Source organism: Podarcis pityusensis (genome assembly GCF_964106645.2).
Source record: "Podarcis pityusensis genome assembly, chromosome: 7".
NCBI lineage: Eukaryota > Metazoa > Chordata > Lepidosauria > Squamata > Lacertidae > Podarcis > Podarcis pityusensis.
Genome location: NC_138031.1, coordinates 84446766 through 84468470, shown reverse-complemented (window position 1 = coordinate 84468470; position 21705 = coordinate 84446766). Strand labels below are relative to the sequence as shown.

Genomic DNA, 21705 nt, shown 5'->3' with positions numbered 1-21705 from the left:
TGTCTTTTGCACATGCTTGGGTCTCATACATTGTACCTCTCTCTCCTGGGGCCACCAGAAGTCCCTGAATTGCTGTTGTTGATGGATTGTTCTGTACACTGTGAAATGCCGCTCCATTTTTTGAGCAACCCATCAGCAGACCAAGAGATGTCAAAATCTGCCCAAGGAACTCCGTTCAGTCCACGTTGTTTGATCTAGCCACTAGAGGACAACTTGCTTAACATGGAGCTATAGCGTGTGTGGGTTTACCAGAATGTTGCCCAGGTTGTAAATCGTGAACTGCTGGAACACTTAAGAGGAGTTAAGGAGGCCTAGCAGCCTGAGCGTGTATTTGAAGTGGCTGTAGCAGGTTTGGAAGGCCATTTTTCATCCATCGTCATGCTCCTGTGATCTAAATCAGTGTATATGGCGGCAGGATGTAACTGGTCAAACAACCGTTGGATGAGAGGCAGCCTGTGGTCTTCTTTAGTGCCTGATGCAGAGATGTAATTCTCCGGATCTGCTCTTGCTGCTGGAGATATCCTTGTGTGAGATGCTAAGGATCTGATGAACTCCTCCTGTCCAGAATGGGGCTGTATCACCAGCCAAACATCCCAATATAGTGATACATTGGGAGGTTGAAAGTGGAGGAACAAGCTGCATTGGCTCCGGCGCCTTGTTAATTCTCCTTGACTTCTCAGTTGGCTTTTGATACCATCAGCCATTGTTTCCTTCTGGAGCGGCTGTCTGAATTGGGGGTAGTGGTTTCCAGTGGTTCTGGTCCTATTTGGATGGTCGTTCCCAGAGGGTGATGCTTGGGGAGTTCTCTTCAGCCCCGTGGAGCCTTCAAGGTGGAGGTCCTCAGGGCTCAATTTTATCCCCCATGCTGTTTAACATCTACATGAAACTGCTGAGAGGGGTTATCTGGAGTTTTGGAGTTTGGTATGGCAGTGGAGTTTTCTTGCCTCAGTAGTGGACTGGATGAGAGCCAATGAAACTCAATCCAGATAACACAAAGGCACTGCGGGTGGTTCCCTAGACCAGATGGCTGGGAGATTGCCTGCTCTTGATGGGGTTTCCCTCTGAAGGAGCAGGTATGTGGCTTGGGGGTCCTCAGTGGTATTGCATGCCTTCTATCAGCTTTGGCTGGTAGCCCTGCTGTACCCCTATCTAGACAGGGACAGCCTAAGTTCTGTTGTCTATGCTCTGATACTGTAACCTCTAGGTTGGATTACTGTAAGGTGTGACACATAGGGCTGCCTCTGAAGACGGTTCAGAAACTTCAGCTGGTGTAGAACTTGGCAGCCAGGTTGCTCACCAGGGCAAGACGGTTTCAGCATATACCGTATTTTTCGTCCTATAGGGCACACCGGCCCATAGGACGCACCTCGTTTTTTTGGGGGGGGGGGAAATGAATAAAAAAAATTTATTTCCCCCCCCTGCCGCGGCTGCCGCCCCAAGCCTTGCGCACTCCTGCCCGAAGCATGGGGCACCCTCTGGAGGGCTCCGCGTGCTTCGGGCGGCAAGCTGCCACCCCAAGCCTTGCGCGCCCGGCAGGACCTCCTGCCGGGCGCGCAAGGCTTGCGGACACTCGCTGGGGCTGCAGGCTGCTGCCCGCAAGCCTTGTGAGCCCGCAGGAACTCCCGCCGGGCTTGCAAGGCTTGCGGATAGCTTCCTGAAGCCTGGAGAGCGAGAGGGGTCGGTGCGCACCGATGCCTCTCGCTCTCCAGGCTTCAGCGAAAGCCTGCATTCGCTCCATAGGACGCACACACATTTCCCCTTCATTTTGGGAGGGGAAAAAGTGCGTCCTATGGGGCGAAAAATACGGTAACCCCAATCCTAGCCCGACTGCACTGGCTACCAATTAGTTTCTGGGGTGGCGTTGACCTATATAGCCTTAAACAGCTCAGGACCACTATACCTCAAGGACCGCCGCTCCCCATATGAACTGAACCAGACCCTGAGATCCTCCTCTGAGGCTCTTCTTCGTGTGCCTCCTCCACATGAGGTCTGGAGGGTGGCAGCACAAGAATGGGGTATTTTCTACAGTGGCTCCTTGTTTGCGGAAAGCTCTCCTCAGGGAGGTTCCTCTGGCACATTTGTTATATATCTTTAGGTAGCAGGCAAAACCATTCCTCTTCAACCAGGCCTTTGGCTGGATTAATAATCTACAGCCTTTAAAATGTGTTTATGGGAGGGGGAGTTTTTGTTTTGTTTTAACTATTTATGTTGTGCTTTTATTTTGTGAACCACCCTGAGATCTTTCGATGAAGGGCTGTACAGTGGTACCTCAGGTTACATACGCTTCAGGTTACAGACTCCGCTAACCCAGAAATAGTGCTTCAGGTTAAGAACTTTGCTTCAGGATAAGAACAGAAATCGGGCTCCAGCGGCGCGGCAGCAGCAGGAGGCCCCATTAGCTAAAGTGGTGCTTCAGGTTAAGAACAGTTTCAGGTTTCAGGTTAAGAACAGACCTTAAATACTTAACCTGAGATACCACTGTATATAAATCTAATAAACAAAAGCATACATACTTATATACATACATAACTGTATCTGTGGAGAACTGCTACTTCATAAGCCCCCAGAGGCATCTCACAAGTCACTGTTAGAAAAGGGATGGTGGACTAAATAGATCTGATTCAGAGGGGGGAACGGGTGTATATTTGAATCAGTTGGTAGGTTGCTATGTGACTTGCCGTAAATTGGCAAGGCTCCCAATTCTTTGACAATAGCAAAAACAGAAAGGCTTCCAGTGAAACCAGGAATGGATTGTTGTGTGAAAGGAACGTGAACTCAGTTCTGGTACTAAACACCTTTCCTTATGTCCAAGACACAGACTGAAACACAGTAAAGATTTCTGCTCCACTCCCCAAACTTTTTTTTTTTAGAAGTAGGATAATTCTTCACTGATAAACCACATATAAAACTGATTTTATGTCCAAGCAAGAGAGAGAAAACTGTTTTTAAGAGGGCAGGAGTTGGATTATTAATTCAGATCCCTCATTTAACGATGCCTCAGAGAGGATGGCTCAATGCCTGCCTCCTTTTGAGGCTGCCTTGCAAACAGCAGGATTTTCCCAATGTTTCCCAGAGGAAAATGTGAGTCTCTGTTAAGCTGAGCTGAGCCAAACCTCAGCGTTTCAGATAACTAATGGTAGGCAGGCTGGTTGGTTGGTTGGCCGGCTGGCAGGTAAGGAAGCCAATAAGTGCTTTCCTATAACAACTGCACACTTTCTCCTGCTGCTTTCATTGCCATTAATAAAGATGGACAGTATATTTAATTATTTTTGCAATTATTTTTAGATCACTTAAGGAGCTAATCTCATATATTTACCAAAGAAAGCAAATGTGAAAGCGTTTCCTGTTTTGGAAAGTGAGTCATTTTCAAACATTAGCCATGCTGTTTTTATTTTTGTGCTTTCTTTCTTTTGATTTTTCTCTTTGGAAAAGCAATGGTGTCTTACGAGCTCTATTCTCTTTCCTGTTTGTTAGGTCTGCCCAACCACGGACAAACCAGACAAATGGTAAGAGAATGTTCATCTAAAAAAAGATACAGTAAACCACCATCCCAAGCAGAAAGCTCTAAGGCAGGCGTAGCCAATGTTGTGCCCTCCAGTTGTTGTTGGACTACAACTCCCATCAGCCCTAGCCATCATGGTTAATGGTCAGGGATGATAGGAGTTGTAGTGCAACCTCTTGAGGGTATCTCACTGGCTACCTCTGCTCTTAAGGTGCACATCTGCCACTGCTTTTCTTAGCTCTTACTGCATTCTTTTTTTAATTAAAAAAATGGCTCTGTATATTAAAACAAGGAAGGAACCAAATAAACAAGGAAGGGACCAAATAAAATGATACACTAAAATGGATAAACACCTTTTATTTGATGAGATCTTTTTACCTAGAAAACATTTATGAAAGTGATCGATGTCAGTGCCTGGGCAAAGTATTCAGCCCACATATTTTTTGTAAGTTTTGCAGGGGGGGTGCCCCTCCCCCAAGATTGTATTAATTTTTATAGAGTGGGTGGTTCTAATTTTGCGGGAGAGGGGGGAGAATCTTATCTTTCAAATCAAGGTGACCAAGGCTTTTCTTCCTTCCACTAACAATGAAAAGCCTTGCCACCACTTCAAGCAGTGGCAGCCAAGTGTCATTCCTAAGTCAGAATTCCCAGGAAATTATGTTATGACGTAGAGCTTGCTCACCCATAACACTAAGGCAAACCGTAAAGGGTAAAGGGACCCCTGACCGTTAGGTCCAGTTGTGTCCGACTCTGGGGTTGCGGCGCTCATCTTGCTTTATTGGCCATGGGAGCCGGTGTACAGCTTCCGGGTCATGTGGCCAGCATGACTAAGCCGCTTCTGGCGAACCAGAGCAGTGCACAGAAACGCCGTTTACCTTCCCACTGGAGTGGTACCTATTTATCTACTTGCACTTTGACGTGCTTTCAAACTGCTAGGCTGGCAGGAGCTGGGACTGAGCAACGGGAGCTCACCCCATTGCGGGGATTTGAACCGCCAACCTTCTGATCGGCAAGTCCTAGGCTCTGTGGTTTAACCCACAGTGCCACCCACATCCCAAGGCGAACCATGGATTAACACAAATGCACGGGTTCACGGCCTCTTTATTTATTCTCTGGTCCTTGCCACTGCTGCATTGCTGTGGACTAAGCTGTGGTTTGACTTAGTGTGTCATCTGAACCCCGAACCAGAAATACTAGATGTTTGTTAAAAAGGAGAAAAATACCTAGTATGGATTTGGGTTATTTAATAAAAAACTAGAAAGAGGAGATTTGCCTAAATCCTGGAAACCGGACAGAGTAGTTGTGCTGCTCCAACTGAGAAAGGATTTAGTCTCAGAAAGACCCATAAGCTTAATTAACCAGGAAATCAGCAGTATTGATAGCTAGGCTTAAGTCCATAGCTCATTATTTATCAGAAGAGGAGGCACTTAGCAGATTCTGTGAGACAGGTGTTAAAATTTATTTTCAGCCAGCAGATCATTATAACATTTTTAACAATTAACAGTAACATCAGTAAAAAGTCACATTAATACAACTGAATTACACAGAATTATAATACTGAAAAATATATGTATCAAGCAACCTTAATAGATCAAATAAGGATGGTCATATTAAAAAAAACCTTGCCACTTGTCTCATGACTGACACATTGGAGCCCTGAAGGAAAGTGACCATAAGAGAGTCAAAGCAGATGCAAGGGTTGGGCTGTATAATAGGATATATTAGGTCTCTCCTAGGCACTTGATAAAAACCACAGGAGAAAAGGACATCAATTCTACCTCAGCATTGTTACAAGGGCAGCATCTATTGTTCATTGAGGTTTTATTGTATCTGCCGTCGAATAAATTAGAAGGGAGGGCATTCAGCCTTGGCACAGAGAAAGCTTTCCTATAATTCAGGACATTTCATCTTTGCAGGGGGAGTATGGTAACCCCAGTGACTGAGGGGAGCAGGGTCTCTATGCAGTAGTTTTTAGTTTTTTCATAGAACTGTGGAGTTGGAAGAGACCACTAGGGTCATCGGGTCCAACCGTTGGAAGCTCTTGAAAACCTATATCCAAAATCCTCTGTTTAACCCTGATTTGGCACCCCTTTAGGTCAAGGGTCAGCAAACTTCTTTCAGCAGGGGGCTGTTCCACTGTCCCTCAGACCATGTGGTGGGCTGGACTATATTTTGGGGGAGGGAAATGAACGAATTCCTATGCTCCACAAATAACCCAGAGATGCATTTTAAATAAAAGCACACATTCTACTCGTGTAAAAACACCAGGCAGGCCCCACAAATAACCCAGAGATGCATTTTAAATAAAAGGACACATTCTACTCATGTAAAAACATGCTGATTCCCGGACCATCCACGGGCCAGATTTAGAAGGTGATTGGGCCACATCCAGCCCACGGGCCTTAGTTTGCCTACCCATGCTTTAGGTTCATGGTCAACAGGTAAGATGGTTATAGATCTGTTGAGGTGAAGGTGTTAAACATCTGTCAGGGAACTGACATCAGAGCGGGAGGCGAAGGGGAGGCTCCTAGATGATGCTGGAGAAGGACCCAGCAGCAGGGGGAGAAGCAGCTCAGTGGAGGGGGAAGCATTTAAGCGCAACACCAGGAACAAAAGTGAGCTGATGGGGAAATCAGAGAGAGGGCTCACGGACTCTTCACTGGAACTCAGTGAGGAGGGGACAGGTCCTCTGCTACCTACGCCCACCCTGCGCAGAAGGCTCCCGCGCAGTGAGAGGCGGAGGAGATTGGGTGTCAAACAACTCTTATGTTGGAAGAGATTCAAAGAAACGCCCACTGACGGATTCTGCTAGTGACTGAGACAGTCATGATGAGAAAGGGCTGTGCAGTCAGAAAGGTTTAACAAGGCAAATGAGCCTAGAGAAGCACCAGTTTACGCACGAGTAACTCATAATCATCACAACATCATTCTCATACGAGGCCAGTATCGGTATTCTCACTGAATGCCTATAAAGACTTTGGCAAGGTCTTCTTACCTAAACCACTGACTGAGATAAATTTTGGAGCCAAATTTATGATTTTGGTGAACCAGGTGTCTTCAACATAAGATGGAGTTTGTGTCTATGGCTTGGGTTTCCAACCACTATGTCTCACTAGAGGCAGCAGGAAAATGTCTACCTTATCGCCAGCTTTGTTATTGACTATGGTGGTGGAGGTTTTAGGAGAAGCAATTTACAGATCAAAGGAAAAGCTCACAGCATCAGTATCTTTGCAGAGCTTGCCCTGAGCAATCTGAAAGAAGAAATTAAGGAACCTGAAAATCCTCTATCGGGATTTTAGCCTCATAGCAGGTCTAGATGCAGACGAAGATAAATCAAATCTCCTCTGTTTCAGCACCCCACGAGCTGAAGTTGGTGAACTTTGGAAACATTCAGGGCTACAAATACAACAGCATTCTCAAGTTTTAGGGAATAAATCTCATTGTGGGTTTCAAACAGCTGAAAAAAGGAAAGAAAATATTGATCCAATAATGGAATAAAATAGCTCTTTCATAATAGAGGAAGATTACTACCACCAAAATTACATTACAGTGGTACCTCAAGTTACAAACACCTCAGGTTACAACGCTTCAGGTTACAAACTCCGCTAACCTGAAAGAGTTACCTTGAGTTGAGAACTTTGCCCCAGGATGAGAACGGAAATCATGTGCCGGCGGCGCAGCGGCAGCAGCAAGAGGCCCCATTAGCAAAAGCGTGCCTCTAGTTAAGAACAGTTTCAGGTTAAGAACGGATCTCCGGAACGAATTAAGTTCGTAACTAGAGGTACCACTGTATTGCCAAAAGTTATTTTCCTGTTTCATACATTACTGATTGAAATTTATTCTGACAGGCCTTTGCTGCTGTTTTAATTTTTAATTAACCAGCCACTTTAATTAGCTGTATTTTTATTTTTACATGATGTTGTATGTTTTGATGTTGAACACCACCCCAATATTTTGTGATTTTGCGTTATAGACATGCTTTTATAAATAAATAAATAAAATTTTTTCTAGGGTGTGATTAAAAGTGGAAAGGAAAGCTTATGGAGTTTAGTAATTCTAGCAAAAGGTCCAGAATTTGTGTGTGTGTGTGTGTGTGTGTGTGAGAGAGAGAGAGAGAGAGAGATGCATATGAGCTGTGTCCACCTATAATAGTTTACCTGGGATTGGGGAATGATCTCATTTGTTATTAGACAGCAACAATATTGTCGGCGGTGTGGGCAGGACTGGGAAATCACAGCTGACTTCCCACATCAAGCATGAGGTTGTCAGGCGCGCTCCCTCTAATTTTGTGTAATGCACATTTGCGGCTGGCACCCACAGCACTTTCTCAAAATTTGAAGTCCACAAGTCCCAAAAGGTTGGCAACCCTTGGAGTATACTACTCAAATGGTTATTAAGCCTAATTTAGAATCATAATTACATCACAAGAGTCTCCGTGGAGCTCACTTTCCTTCTTTGAAAACTATCCCTTTTATGTCTGTTATGCTCTATTCTTTCAAGGATTAAAAATTCCTTTTTGAATTCTGGGGAAGGAAGCAATTGATAGGGATTTTACCACTGCTTGTCTCATCATTACTTCCTTTTTCAGACTATCCTCAATTCATCCATGCACATAAATCTCAATATTTGGGCTAGGCTGCACACAGAATCAGAGATCTACATGTGAGGAACCAAGTCTAGCTTTCCGAAGCTAGACTAATGGAACTAATATGAGAAAGGCAAATTGGTTTCAAAAAGTAGCAGACTTTACACAAACAGTATTTGCCACAAGTGGCGCATGATGCCCACGGAGAGATGAGACTTGGAGCAATATGCCCATACAAATCGCATCAGCCAGAAATTGGCGCACCGAGCACCTCTGTGAAATTGCATTACATGAGCGGCAACATGTCTTTTGTGCTGAAGAGGGTATAGAATCGGAGAATCTTTCTTTCACTTCTGTGCTTGTCCACTAGGTCAAGCTGTCTTCGAGCGAATATTACAGCCAGATCCAATGTTTGCACTCCTTTTCTGAACTCTGACAAAACAGTTTTTTCATAATAATTTTGTCATAATGCTGTTAGCAACTACTTGTAGAGACTCCTTGTCCCCCATCTTGCATTTGCGCAGCCTGTTATTCCTAAGTGCAGAACCTTAAGATTTGTCCCTGTTGAAATTTGTGTTGTTAGTTCTGGCCCAGTTCTCCAATCTGTGGTTTTTTTGTTTGTTTGTGAATTTGCATTTTATTTATTTGTTAACATTCTTATATTACATCAGTAAAAGTTGCCATATTACAATTACAGGACTTACTATAATATAATTTCCAACATGTATACAAAAATTATATACAAATATTATATACCAAGAAAATGAAAAAGAAAAAGAAAGAACAAAGAAAAAACAAAAACAAATTCCCCCCCCCCAATCATATACATACCAACACACTAGACTTCCTGTCTATCCCATTGTATATTCCTTTTTTACAAATGAATGTACTCTTATTATTGTATATTTCTTTACATTTTATCTAATACATTCCTATATCAATATGTGTTCTTAGTCTTATTTCTCAACTCAGTCTCACTCCAGCATCAATCAAATGCTAGCATAGATAGCGAACCTTTACTGTATTTTTGAACATATGTTTTATATCTATCCCACTTTTCCATACATTTTTGTTTTGAATTGCCTCTCATGGTATTTGTTAACTGCTCCATTTCAGCAAATTCTTGTAGCTTGTAATGCCAGTCCGTTATGGTCGGGGCTTCTTGTTCCTTCCACCCCTTTGCCACCAAAGTCTGAGCTGCGGCCGTTGCATATAAGAACACCTCCCTAAAGGCCTTCGGGATGTCCCTGCCAACAATGCTTAACATCATCTCGAATCCTGACTCTTGTCCTCTGTGGCATTAGTTGCTCCTCATTTTAAAAGTCTTACTCCTCTCCTACAGGGGGTGCCCCCCAGCTCTTCCGACCAATAAGATCTAGAATCAGTTGGCCAGGTTGATTCCCTCTCCCAGGTGGGCATCTTAAAAACCATTTTTGCATTAGCCTGGCTTAAAGAAATGGCGGGGTACATTAGAGCCTTTCTTCACAGTTGTGACCTTAGATGTGACACCCCCAACTACGAAATGTGTCAGTGCTGTAATTTCAACACCCAACCGTGTTTTTATTTCCACCAGCTTTTAAATCTTCTGTATGTTGCTTATATGCTGAATGCTGTTTGTTTTCTGTGCTGCCGTAGTGCAGGAGTCTCTTAATCTCTGGATCATAGATTCAAGCCCCAAGTTGGGCAAAAGATTCCTACATTGCAGGGGTTGCGACCCTCGTGGTCCCTTCCAACTCTCACTTCTGTGATTCTACACCAGGAGGGCACAATGTCTCTATGGTGCTACCTATTCTGTTGCTGCTACTTTTATACTTTTGCTTTGCTTTGCTTTGCTTTTCTAAACTGTCCTGGGAACATGATGAACACATATTGAGTACCCTTCAAACTACATGAGAGAAAACAGTATTTTTTCTTCTTCTTCTTCCCATAAATCTCTGCATGCAAGGGAGGCAGGAGGTTATTTTACCACTTCAGCTGTTGGGGATTAGAATTGGTTCACCCTTCTATTGACAGTGCGCCCTTGAATCCAAACAATCTTTCTTGGTGGGATTACTAGGGTCGGTACTGTTTGCACACCCAACAGCCTTTCATTTATTTTTTCCGTAAGATTTTGTTCAAGCTTTTTCATAATACCATCAGATGAAAAAAATAATGTGAATAAAAAAAAAAAATCAAGAGAAAGGGAAAAGAAGACGCAGAGTCCTCTCTCAAAGGTAGCTCTTTAATGCTTGTCACCCACAGATAGTGGTGGACCCTCCCAACACCCCCCCCTTTATATAGGGTCTCTGCTGTCAACTGCTAAAGCTTTGCCTCCTGTCAGGGATATCTCACATGATACTGGATGTTCCCCTGCCTCCCATCAGAGCAGGAATTTACAGCAAGAAAAGTTCTCATTTTCTGTCCATTTAAGAGATACAGTGGTACCTCTGGTTGCGAACAGGATCCGTTCCGGAGGCCCGTTTGCAACATGAAAAGAGCGCAACCCACAGCAATGCGTCTGCGCATGCACGGGTTGTGATTTGCCGCTTCTGCGCATGACATCATTTTGTGCTTCTGCGCATGTGCGAGCGGCGAAACCCGGAAGTAACCCTTTCCGGTACTTCCGGGTCGCCGCGGGACGTAACCTGAAAGAACGTAACATGAAGCAAACGTAACGAGGTATGACTGTACTTGTTCCTAAAGTGGTTTCTGCGGGGACCCATAACGTTTTTGTTGTTCTTTATGTATTGCGTTAGGGACCAAGTCGAAACTTGCTACTCAATGGGAAATCATACCAAACAAAAGTCCGGTTAATCCGTGGTGGAACCATGTTTCCAGTGAAAAGGAAGAGGATGAACTGGATTGACGCTCCTGACGATGTTTTCTACATGGCCACCGAGGAAACCAGGTAGCATGTGCACTTCAGTAAGAGTCCGTTCTGTGATTCTATTAAGAGCGATCAAATGTAATTTACAATTGGTTAATGACTGAGCTTCTGAAAAGATGGAGTAAGATTGAAATGAATCAATAGTTTCTTTATTGAAAAAATTAGACCTGGTGAAATGGCTGTCTTCAACCAAAAGTTGAGTCCTCCTTAGCTTGCTGTGCTGAATTTACTTACAGGTGAAACTCGAAAAATTAGAATATCGTGGAAAAGTTCATTTATTTCAGTAATTCAACTTAAAATGTGAAACTAATATATGAGATAGACTCATGACATGCAAAGCGAGATATGTCAAGCCTTTATTATAATTGTGATTATTATGGTGTACAGCTGATGAAAACCCCAAATTAACAATCTCACAAATTTAGAATATTGTGAAAAGGCGAAGTAGCTATTCAATCCATAACACCTGCAATGGGTTCCTGAGCCTTTAAATGGTCTCTCAATCTGGTCCAGTAGGAAGCACAATCATGGGGAAGGCTGCTGACCTGACAGTTGTGCAGAAAGCCACCATTGAGACCCTCCATAAGGAGGGAAAGCCTCAAAAGGTAATGCAGAAGAAGTTGGATGTTCCCAAAGTGCTGTAATGAAGCACATTGATGGAAAGTTATGGAAAGTTAATGGAGGGTCTCAATGATGGCTTTCTGCACAACTGTCAGGTCAGCAGCCTTCTCCATGATTGTTCTTCCTACTGAACCAGACTGAGTTCATGACAGATGGACATCCAACCTCTGCTTAAAAACCTCCAGTAAAGTTTTACGAAACATACTTTAGCAAGCAAGCAAAGTTAAATGAGATTTGGATAGTAAAGCACGTGTAATATAATACATAAAACACATAACTAAGTGGCACATGTTGTGAGGCCAGACACACAGGTTTTCATGAGTTAGGAAGCTTTTAATGCAAACTTAGCTGTATCGAACATAACAGGCTTAGCCATGCTAGACAGCAGACCTTTCATTTTGTCAATGTCACTAAGGATGGCAATCGGCTCTAAGAATTTCTTTAATAATTTGCCATTGGAATTCAATACAGCTTTCAGCATAACATTGCGGCAGAAGACAGAATTGGGATTCAAGTTGACCTTAACGCTTTGAAGAACTGAGCCCAAACTAACAAATAGAATTTCAATAGGAACATCTGTAAGGTTCTGCCCTTAGGCAGGAAGAACCAGATGGACAAATATAGAATGGGGGACATCCGGCTTGCCAGTAGTACATGTGAAAAGGATCTAGGGCTTAACTGAGTTACCATATTTTTCGCCCCATAGGACGCACCGGCCCATAGGACGCATCAAGTTTTTTGGGGGGGAAATAAAGAAAAAAAATTTTATTTCCCCCCCAGGCGCTTGTGGGGCCGGCAGCGGGGAGAAGCGCTCTTCTCCCCGCCGCCCGCCTTCAGACCAGGTCCGGGGACAGCTGGAAGACGCGCTGCGCCTCCCAGCTGTCCCCGGAGCTTGCGGGGCAGGCAGCGGGGAGAAGCGCTCTTCTCCCCGCCGCCTGCCTTCAGATCAGGTCCGGGGACAGCGGGAAGACGCGCTGCGCCTCCCAGCTGTCCCCGGAGCTTGCGGGGCAGGCAGCGGGGAGAAGCGCTCTTCTCCCTGCCACCCGCCTTCAGATCAGGTCCGGGGACAGCGGGAAGACGCGCTGCGCCTCCCAGCTGTCCCCGGAGCTTGCGGGGCAGGCAGCGGGGAGAAGCGCTCTTCTCCCCACCGCCCGCCTTCAGACCAGGTCCGGGGACAGCGGGAAGACGCGCTGTGTCTCCCAGCTGTCCCCGGAGCTTGCGGGGCAGGCAGCGGGGAGAAGCGCTCTTCTCCCCGCCGCACGCCTTCAGATCAGGTCCGGGGACAGCAGGAAGACGCGCTGCGCCTCTCAGCTGTCCCCGGAGCTTGCGGGGCAGGCAGCGGGGAGAAGCGCTCTTCTCCCCACCGCCCGCCTTCAGATCAGGTCCGGGGACAGCAGGAAGACGCGCTGCGTCTCCCAGCTGTCCCCGGAGCTTGCGGGGCTGGCGGCGGGGTCTCCCCGCCGTCAGCCTCCAAACCACTTCGGGAGACAAAGCTTTAGCGGAATGGCAGCGTTCCGCCTCCCTCTGTCCCCCGACCTTGTGGGGCTGGCGCTGGGGCTCTCCTGAAGCCTGGAGAGCGAGAGGGGTCAGTGCGCACCGACCCCTCTCGCTCTCCAGGCTTCAGTGAAAGCCTGCATTCGCCCCATAGGACGCACGCACATTTCCCCTTCATTTTTGGAGGGGAAAAAGTGCGTCCTATAGAGCGAAAAATACGGTAACTGATGCAGCAGCCAAAAAAGTAAATGCTATTCTAGTCTGTATCAACAGAAGTTTAGTGTCCAGATCAAGGGAAGTAATAGCACCACTTTTTTTTAGGACCCACCCTATTTTTGTGATTATCGGTTGTTTTAAACTGCTTTTAATGCTGTATTTTAGATTATTGTAACCCGCCTTAGGGTGAAAAGCGGACAATAAATTAAAATAATAATATAACAAAGGAAACTGCATGTTTATACAGCCCCCTAACTGAACAGATATTGAAGCAACTGATAAAAACAGGAAAAGAAAGTTACAAGTATCTAGTCTCTGACAAGGTTTTCTTTTCATTCTCTCCCAGGAAAATCCGTAAGTTGCTTTCTTTCTCTGAAGCGAAACAAGCTGCAAGACGGCCTTACAAGCCTATTGTCCTCTGGCCAGTAGCAGGTTTACATCTACAGCAGCCTGTGAATGATGAGCCAATAATCATTGAGGACTAAAAGGAACCTGACTAGCCCTTGAAACACTGATGGAGTTGCCGGAAAACTTTTCCCAACTCCCACATACTGTGCTGTAAGTTCTGTGGCCACAGAATGGGAATCCACGGCTGATGAATGAGAAGGAACAAAACTACGCCAAGTCGGGTCCAAGGCAGAAGCTGGACCTGCTCTGGTTCTTGATGGCCACAGATGACACACACCTCCTCTTTCTCCTTTAGCAGATTTTCTTTTGCTTGTAGTTTATTCTGCTCTTTTTGTAAGCAAGTGGGAAGCAATGTAAATGTAACTTATTGGAGACACGGATATTCCGCATATTCTGTTTTTCTCTTTTCGTAAAGCAAGACCCTCCATTTTATGAGACGGTTGTGTTGTGTTCGTGTGTTTCTGTCAACAGTATCATTTTGTGTTTATTTCTTTGTAGATAAAAGTGCCAATGTGTGTCTGTTACACCTGGAAATATAGGATTTAGAAACCAGCTACAGGTTTGGTGGGCTTTTTGCTCCTGGTTCCTTTTGGTTTTAGCAAACTTGTGGCAGTTTTGCCTCTACATGGACGCATGACAGGGAGTTCCAATGGACAGTATGTGTATTCTGCTACAAGGGGCCCCCTGTGCGTGTGTTTGAAATGAACTGTTTCAGCATGAAACATCTAGCATTTAAAGCTGTCCCTCATCCCAAGTAGGAATATTCTTCTTGATCTCTCTGCGGTTTCATGTGTAGCATGGGTAGGCAAACTAAGGCCTGGGGGTCGGATACAGCCCAGTTGCCTTCTCAATCCGGCCCACGGACGGTCCGGGAATCAGCGTGTTTTTACATGAGTAGAATGTGTCCTTTTATTTAAAATGCATCTCTGGGTTATTTGTGGGGCATAGGAATTCATTCATACTTTTTTTCCAAAATACAGTCCGGCCCCCCACAAGATCTGAGGGACAGTGGACCGGCCCCCTGCTGAAAAAGTTTGCTGACCCCTGATGTATAGGATTGATTGCTGTCACAACAGCAGCCACACGGGGATCTCTTGTCATTATGGGTTTTTTAGTCTATTTTGCGAGTAGGGAGTTAATTATGGAGCCTTTACTTTTAAGTTGAGAAATACCTCACTTTCTGTGTTCCAGTATTTTTCCCAGCACGGCTGCAATATAGCAGGCATTATTTAAGTGCCTGGTTCCCATCTTGGAGAGGCACTGCCATTCTCCAGCAATTTTGGGTTATGTTTGGAAAGTTTTCTTCCCAGCAAGAATGATACTAAGGTTTCCTCTCAGCTTGTCTTGCTGACAGGCAATATCTGGCTATATCAATTTGAATTTTACTTCAACATCTCATTTAATTTGTGGGAGAAATGCATGCTTTCAGGCAGGGACTCATTCCATACTTGTTTGTACACTGACCCAAATCCTGGACAAAAAAGTTTTCTTGAGGAGAGAAGGCCTTCATCTCTAGCTGGAGCTTCCAGGGCTTGGCTTCTCTCTTTTTCACCAAAGTTACCAACAACTGCTATATTTAATGGATCTGGACCTCAGTGGTTTTACAACCAGAATAAAAGGTGTTCCTCCTCTGAAGGAGCCAGCATCTCTCTCCTTTGAAAGCCTGTGAACATTTCTAGTGAACCCTCTCACTGTATCATTATATGAACCAGAAAGACAGCTCTGACTTTTTTCTATAAAATTATACAAGATTACCGTAATTTAAATCTAAGCCAAATCTCACTGCTAGAATTTCTGCCCATGACTTGTTAAGCATCCCCGCCACATATGGAGAACATTTGCAGGAGGTGCATTATACTTCTTACAGATAAATTGTGTTACAGGAAACGTGTTGAGCCTCATGGGCACAAAACAAAAGAGAATTCAAAACGTAACATAAAATTCAGTCACATTTTAAAAGGTTTTAACATATATACATAAAGAAATAAAAGAAAATCCTTAAAACACATACCCAAAATTTAAGTTGTCACAGATGTCATCAAATTTTTTAAAATTTGTGAATTATTCAGAGAAAGAACACAGACAAACTCAGATCAGGACCAGGCCAGGATATCTGCATTTAACCAAGCAAAATGCTGTACTCACTTTACCATACTACAGTAATCTTGCTTGTCACAGACCCTAATAATTGTGTTAGGTTATTGTTTATTCTTTGTTAAGTACCTTGGAAAATCAATAAAAAAGAGTTTCAAAAAAGAAGACAAATTTATACTTGGAAATTTTAAAACCAGAGCAAAGTTTCTTCACCTGAGCTTGCCTGTTTCCCTGGCACATCCTCCTCAACTGTTGGTTGTGATGGTCAAATAAATCATAGATCTGCATATCTATACCTTCGGGTATAGGGCGGCATTTACCGAATTTTTCGCTCTGTAAGATGCACCCAACCATAAGACGCACCTAGTTTTTAGAGGAGGGAAACAAAAAACAAGAAAGCAATGCAAAGCCTCTTGAGCGAAGAGGGAGGAGCACTCTGGCTGCGCTCAAGAGGCTTTGCGTGGCTATCCCGGAAACCAAGAGAGCAAGAGGGATCGCTGCGCACCGATCCCTCTTGCTCTTCTGGCTTCAGCGATAGCTGCGCAGCCTGCATTTGCTCCATAAGACGCACATCCCCCTTACTTTTTAGGAGGGGGAAAAGTGCATCTTATAGAGCGAAATATGCAGTAAATTAAATATCTTCATGGTATCAACAATTGAATACTTTCATCCACTGATGGATTCATATTCTTAATGCCTCCAAAGTAATATTTATCATAATCCATGTGAGAATAAATCCTGAATCAATTAACCATTTACTTGATTTTGTATCAAGTATTTTGTATCCCTGGTTACAGGGAACCAGGCAGAGGGCCTTCTCGGTAGTGGCACCCGCCCTGTGGAATGCCCACCAGATGTCAAAGAGAAGAACAACTACCAGACTTTTAGAAGACATCTGAAGGCAGCCCTGTTTAGGGAAGCTTTTAATGTTTAATAGATTATTGTATTTTAATATTCTGTTGGAAGCCGCCCAGGGTGGCTGGGGAAACCCAGCCAGATGGGCAGGGTATAAATAATAAATTATTATTATTATTATTATTATTATTATTATTATTATTATCATCATCACAGTTGTTTAAAGTTAGACTCTTCCCATGCAAAAGAAAATTGCTTATTTTGATTCCCTTGGGATTTGGTTGGTTAAATGAAGGGGATTTTGCTGGGCTTGGGGCTTCACAACATTTGGATATATGTTCTCTTTCATTACATCTGAAACAAGTAAGTTTCAGATGGAGCCTTGGCTTTCTTCTGAGACTGGGTTTTTCATTCCTTTCTCAAATGACCAGTGACATCAGTTAGGGTTACTTTTAGTTTGTCGTCTGTGAGCCTGGCAAATGTCTCAACCTTTGTGACTCTAAAAAGTAGCAGACTCTTGGTACATCATCCACTTTAAAATCTGCTTCTTCCAGTTCCTCAATAATGGCTAGGAACTCATGATTGTTAGTCATTCTTGGACTCAAGCTTTAATTTGAATAGTTCCTTCAAGCTTGATGAGAATGTGTGCTTGTAAATACAAAAGACTGGTAAATTGTCAGTCATCTCGGTAGCAGTATCGCAAAGCATAGCATGGACCATCTGGGTGTCTGAAAGACTATCCAAATTAATAGACACTGCTATGTCATTCTGCTATTCCCATTTTATTAATTCTGCACCAGCTCTAGGCTTTTCTTCCTCGATTCAAGCTATAATGCCTCTTACTTTCATAATGGTTTCCAACCTGTTCCATTGAGTAAAATTACTCTAAGCAGTCTGCAGCTTTGAGCAGCAACAAGATTTTGGCTGTCTATCGTAAAAAGAGACACTTCTAAAAAAATATCCAACAAAGAAAGAAAAACTTCTGCCTACTGCAGAAGAGGGAGAAAAATCTTTCTCCACTCTAAAAAAACAAGTTTTTAAATTCCTTCAACAAGCTGAAACCCTGCACAGTATTCCTCACTAGAATCTCAACAAAATATTCCACATTCTGAGCCTATTCCCTGTGTAGTTATTTGATTAGTTTAGTAAAGAAGAATTTGCTGGATCCCTAGATCCAAATGTAAGGCAGAATACTCTCTGGTAAGAGAGAGCCCCAGGAGAGGTTTTAAAGCAAAACATGCTGCAAAGCATTTAAAGACCCTTTAAATATCCTGTTTTAATGCACTTTTTAAATTGTTCATCACTAAAGGTGAGGGGGCGTAACCTAGCTAAGTCTAGGAAAACAGCTTACTCTATGGTCTTAACCCCTTCATGCATTAACTAGAGCTAAGCATGCTGAATGAGGCTTCCCACATAAACTTCCTAAAAGCCAGGAACTCTGGAGATGGACACACCCTGAGTTTCTGAGAAAGTTACCTTATAAATTACAGTGTAAAGGCAGCCCAAACTCCCCAAGTCTCCCATATCTCAGAAGAGCGTGCTGTACTTTCACAACACTGGTCCGAAACTTTCAATAGCATGGACTCCAGGCGTCTCGGCACAAGGGGATTCCAGAACCCTGAGGTTGGCAGACACACACACACTGCAGTGGTCAGATTAGGAAACTATATTGGAAAAAGTAGGGGGGAAGCAGGCAGAAGGTTGGAACAAGACTACGCAATAAACCAGAGCCCTGTGGCTCTAAAACTGGACTAATCCTAGCCTATTCATTACAATATAGCTGTTTGGTTTACTCATAATCAGCAAAGATGGCCAGCTCTGTCGAAAGTCTGGTCTGGATTCCAGATGTTGGGAGGGATCAATCAAGGCTCTCTTCCCCTCTCTTTGGACCCTTGACCCTTGTTGGAGAGTGGAAGGCCAGGTCCTGCCCATCTCTCAGGTATGGGATGTGTGGATATGATATGTCCAGTCTCTTTGTTTTCAAAAGAACTTTACTTTCAAAAACATATAGCTGAGAAGAACATAATCTACAATCTCCTGCTTATTCACGTTTTTCCTTATAGAGAGCACAAGTTTCGTCCTCTTTCTGCTTCACCCTAGACAGACCATACCGCCCTCGGAAGCCTCCAGGGAAACCTCTCTCAGCAGCCATTCTCCTCACATAGGCACACCCAGACGGAAGAAACAGAAAAAACTGATAAAAACAACAGTTCCTGGAATAAGAGTCACAACAGAATGGAATGCCTCTCTCATGTGACTCAGCCAATCACATGAGAGAGCTACTGCCAAAGGAAAAACACCATGTGAAAAAATACACAGCAATTCAATAGAAGCAAACATTCCCATTTCAGGAAATTAAATTATTATCCTAAAAAGGTGGCCATTTGAAGAGCCTGTTTTGCATTTGGAGATATGTGACAAGTTGGCTTAGAGAAAGCACTCGGAGCACCTTTTTACTTACTTCACAATTTAGTACTATAGTTCTTGTTTGGCTGTTTTGGTCTGTTTGGCATATTGTACAGGCTGGTGATGGAAATCAAGATATTTGCTGAGTATTACCCTGAGGCATTTCTGGGTTGGGGGCACTCAGGAGTTATCACCCAAAGCAGGTGACTATAACCCTAACCTTGACACTTGACACCTAAGCCTGATCCTGACCTCTCATCCCTATACCTTGACCATCAACCACTGTCTCCTGACCCTAACCTTAACCCTGTCCCCTTGACCCTGACCCAAACCATAACCATAAACCCTAAGCTTGTTCCTGACCCTAAATCTAACCTGAACCCTGACCCTTTAACCCCTAGCCCCCAGATCCTGACCCCTGACCCTAACATTGCAGTTGGTGTCTCAGATATTAAACTGATGGAATATGGGTTTCTCAACTCCAAAGTTTACTGCATATTTATAGCTGTTTGCCTTCCTGTTTAATTTGCATAGTCCATATGACATTACCCTCAAACATCACTAGTCATGCTGCTTTATTGGGTAAATTCAAGTTTACCCAATAAAGGGACAATGGAATAAGGTGGGGAAATCTGGGGTGACAGATTATTTGTTTCAATGTTTTGGGAGGATAGATTATCACTTTTTGCTATTCCTCTTTTCATACCTACTGCTTCCTCAGTGCTTTCATTTCTTTTTCAGCCTGCTCATAACTATTTCAGGGTCATGGATAGATAGAAAGATAGATATAGATAGATAGATAGATAGATAGATAGATAGATAGATAGATGATAGATAGATATTTCTTTAATCCCTCAGATTTGCACAAAACCAGAAAACTGCCAAGGTGTGCACTGATTATTTATATTCATTTGCATACCACCCTGAACATTTGTAAGAAACAAGGGGTGTTCACAGTTATCTACACACAGGACCCATTGATACTTAATTGGCTTAAAATAACTCACAAGTGAGAAAGTGGGGAGAAGCACAGAAGAGAACACCTACTGACAATACAAAGGGAAATGGACAAAATTGCTCCTCATCTAGGAATTAGAATCTTCTTCTTCTTCTTCTTCTTCTTCTTCTTCTTCTTCTTCTTCTTCTTCTTCTGAATTGTAAAGTTTTGCTGTTGCAATTTGTATCTTGGGCAACAGATGGCAGTGTTGTGTTGTAATACAGCTGAGTTATTGTGGAGGGATTAAATATCCCTTTCAAATCAGTACAGGCAGGATTTTTGGATTTGTGGTTTTTGCATCCTTATAATGTTTGAAATGCTAGCATTTTTGCATTCTACTTTTTTGAGGGGGGAAGGATTTTTTAATTGTAATTTTTGGAAGGTTTTTTTTAGAGGGAGGTTGGGGGTTTTGATTTTTAAAATGGCTAATAGCAATTCAGTTCTTGATGAAAGCCCCAAATTGCCTAAGGTAACCCAAAGCAATTGCAGCGCAGAAGATGGAGGTGGGGGGAGCAGCTTTGATAGACTATATATTTTAGAACTCATTAAGAAAGCAAAATCCAGTGAAGGTAAGGCCTCAAAATTCTGGGATCAGCAGAACAAATGAGCAGTGTCTATCTATCATCTTAGATAATATCACAGACACCTCCCAAAGAAGGTGAGACAGTTGTTCAGATGTACCAAAACTTAGAAAAAGCATATGGATTCTCCAGCAAGTGTTCACATGGTATCTGTGTGAGAGATTTATATTATCTGAAGCGTGAATCCAAGAAATATTGTAAGGTAAAGTAAAAGGCCCAATCACCTTCTTAATCTAGCCTCCAGACGGACCGGGAATCAGCGTGTTTTTACATGAGTAGAATGTGTCTTTTATTTAAAATGCATCTCTGGGTTATTTGTGGGGCATAGGAATTCGTTCATATTTTTTTTCAAAATATAGTCTGGCCCACCACAAGGTCTGAGGGACGGTGGACCGGCGCACGGTTGAAAATGGTTGCTGACCCCTGGTCTATGGGGTGCAGCAGTCATCCGGCTTTTCAGGCCAAGGGAGCCAGTGTTTGTTCACATACAGTTTTCCGGGTCATGTGGCCAGCATGACTAAACTGCTTCTGGTGCAACGGGACACCGTGATGGAAAGCAGAGTGCACAGAAACGCTGTTTACCTTCCCGCCGCAGTGGTACCTATTTATCTACTTGCACTGGCGTGCTTTCGAACTGCTAGGTCAGCAGGAGCTGAGACAAAGCAACGGGTAGCTCACCCCCTTGTCGGGATTCGCACCGCCGACCTTCCGATCAGCAAGCCCAAGAGGCTCAGTGGTTTAGACCACAGCGTCACCCGCGTCCCTTAAGAAACATTGTAATGAACATGTGGCACAGTTCCTGAGTGTTATTGAAAAGCTAGACATTTCAGAATACAAAATGGATGAGGAACACAACATTTGTTATCTACTAGGATCCCTAGGACATAAATTTAATATGTTTACAGCTCACATGGACACTTTACTAAACTTATCACTCAGTTATGTCAATGGACACCTGAGGGGAGAATGTGTGGAAAGGAAAGCACATTGTCCAATTAGGAATGACTCCCCACACAGGAGTCGATCCTAACTTATCCTTTTGTTTGGTGCAAGGCAGGGCTGGCCCAAGAACTTTGGCTG

General features: G+C 43.7%; 1 protein-coding gene across 4 annotated transcripts in view; it reads left to right on the top strand.

Annotated features, from left to right (window-relative positions):
- MTA1 (metastasis associated 1) overlaps nucleotides 1–14244 on the top strand; it is a 63534-nt gene extending 49290 nt beyond the window's left edge. For 2 of the 4 annotated variants that reach the window (XM_081014817.1, XM_081014816.1), the window contains 3 exons: nucleotides 3475–3506; nucleotides 10823–10974; nucleotides 13631–14244. In XM_081014817.1, coding sequence (XP_080870943.1) covers nucleotides 3475–3506; nucleotides 10823–10974; nucleotides 13631–13769 — 323 coding nt within the window. In that variant the 3' untranslated portion in view covers nucleotides 13770–14244. Of the gene's footprint in view, nucleotides 1–3285; nucleotides 3356–3474; nucleotides 3507–10822; nucleotides 10975–13630 lie in introns of those variants that run through there. The other 2 variants (XR_013988921.1, XM_081014818.1) reach the window with 2 other exon arrangements.
- The last annotated feature ends 7461 nt before the right edge of the window (nucleotides 14245–21705 follow it).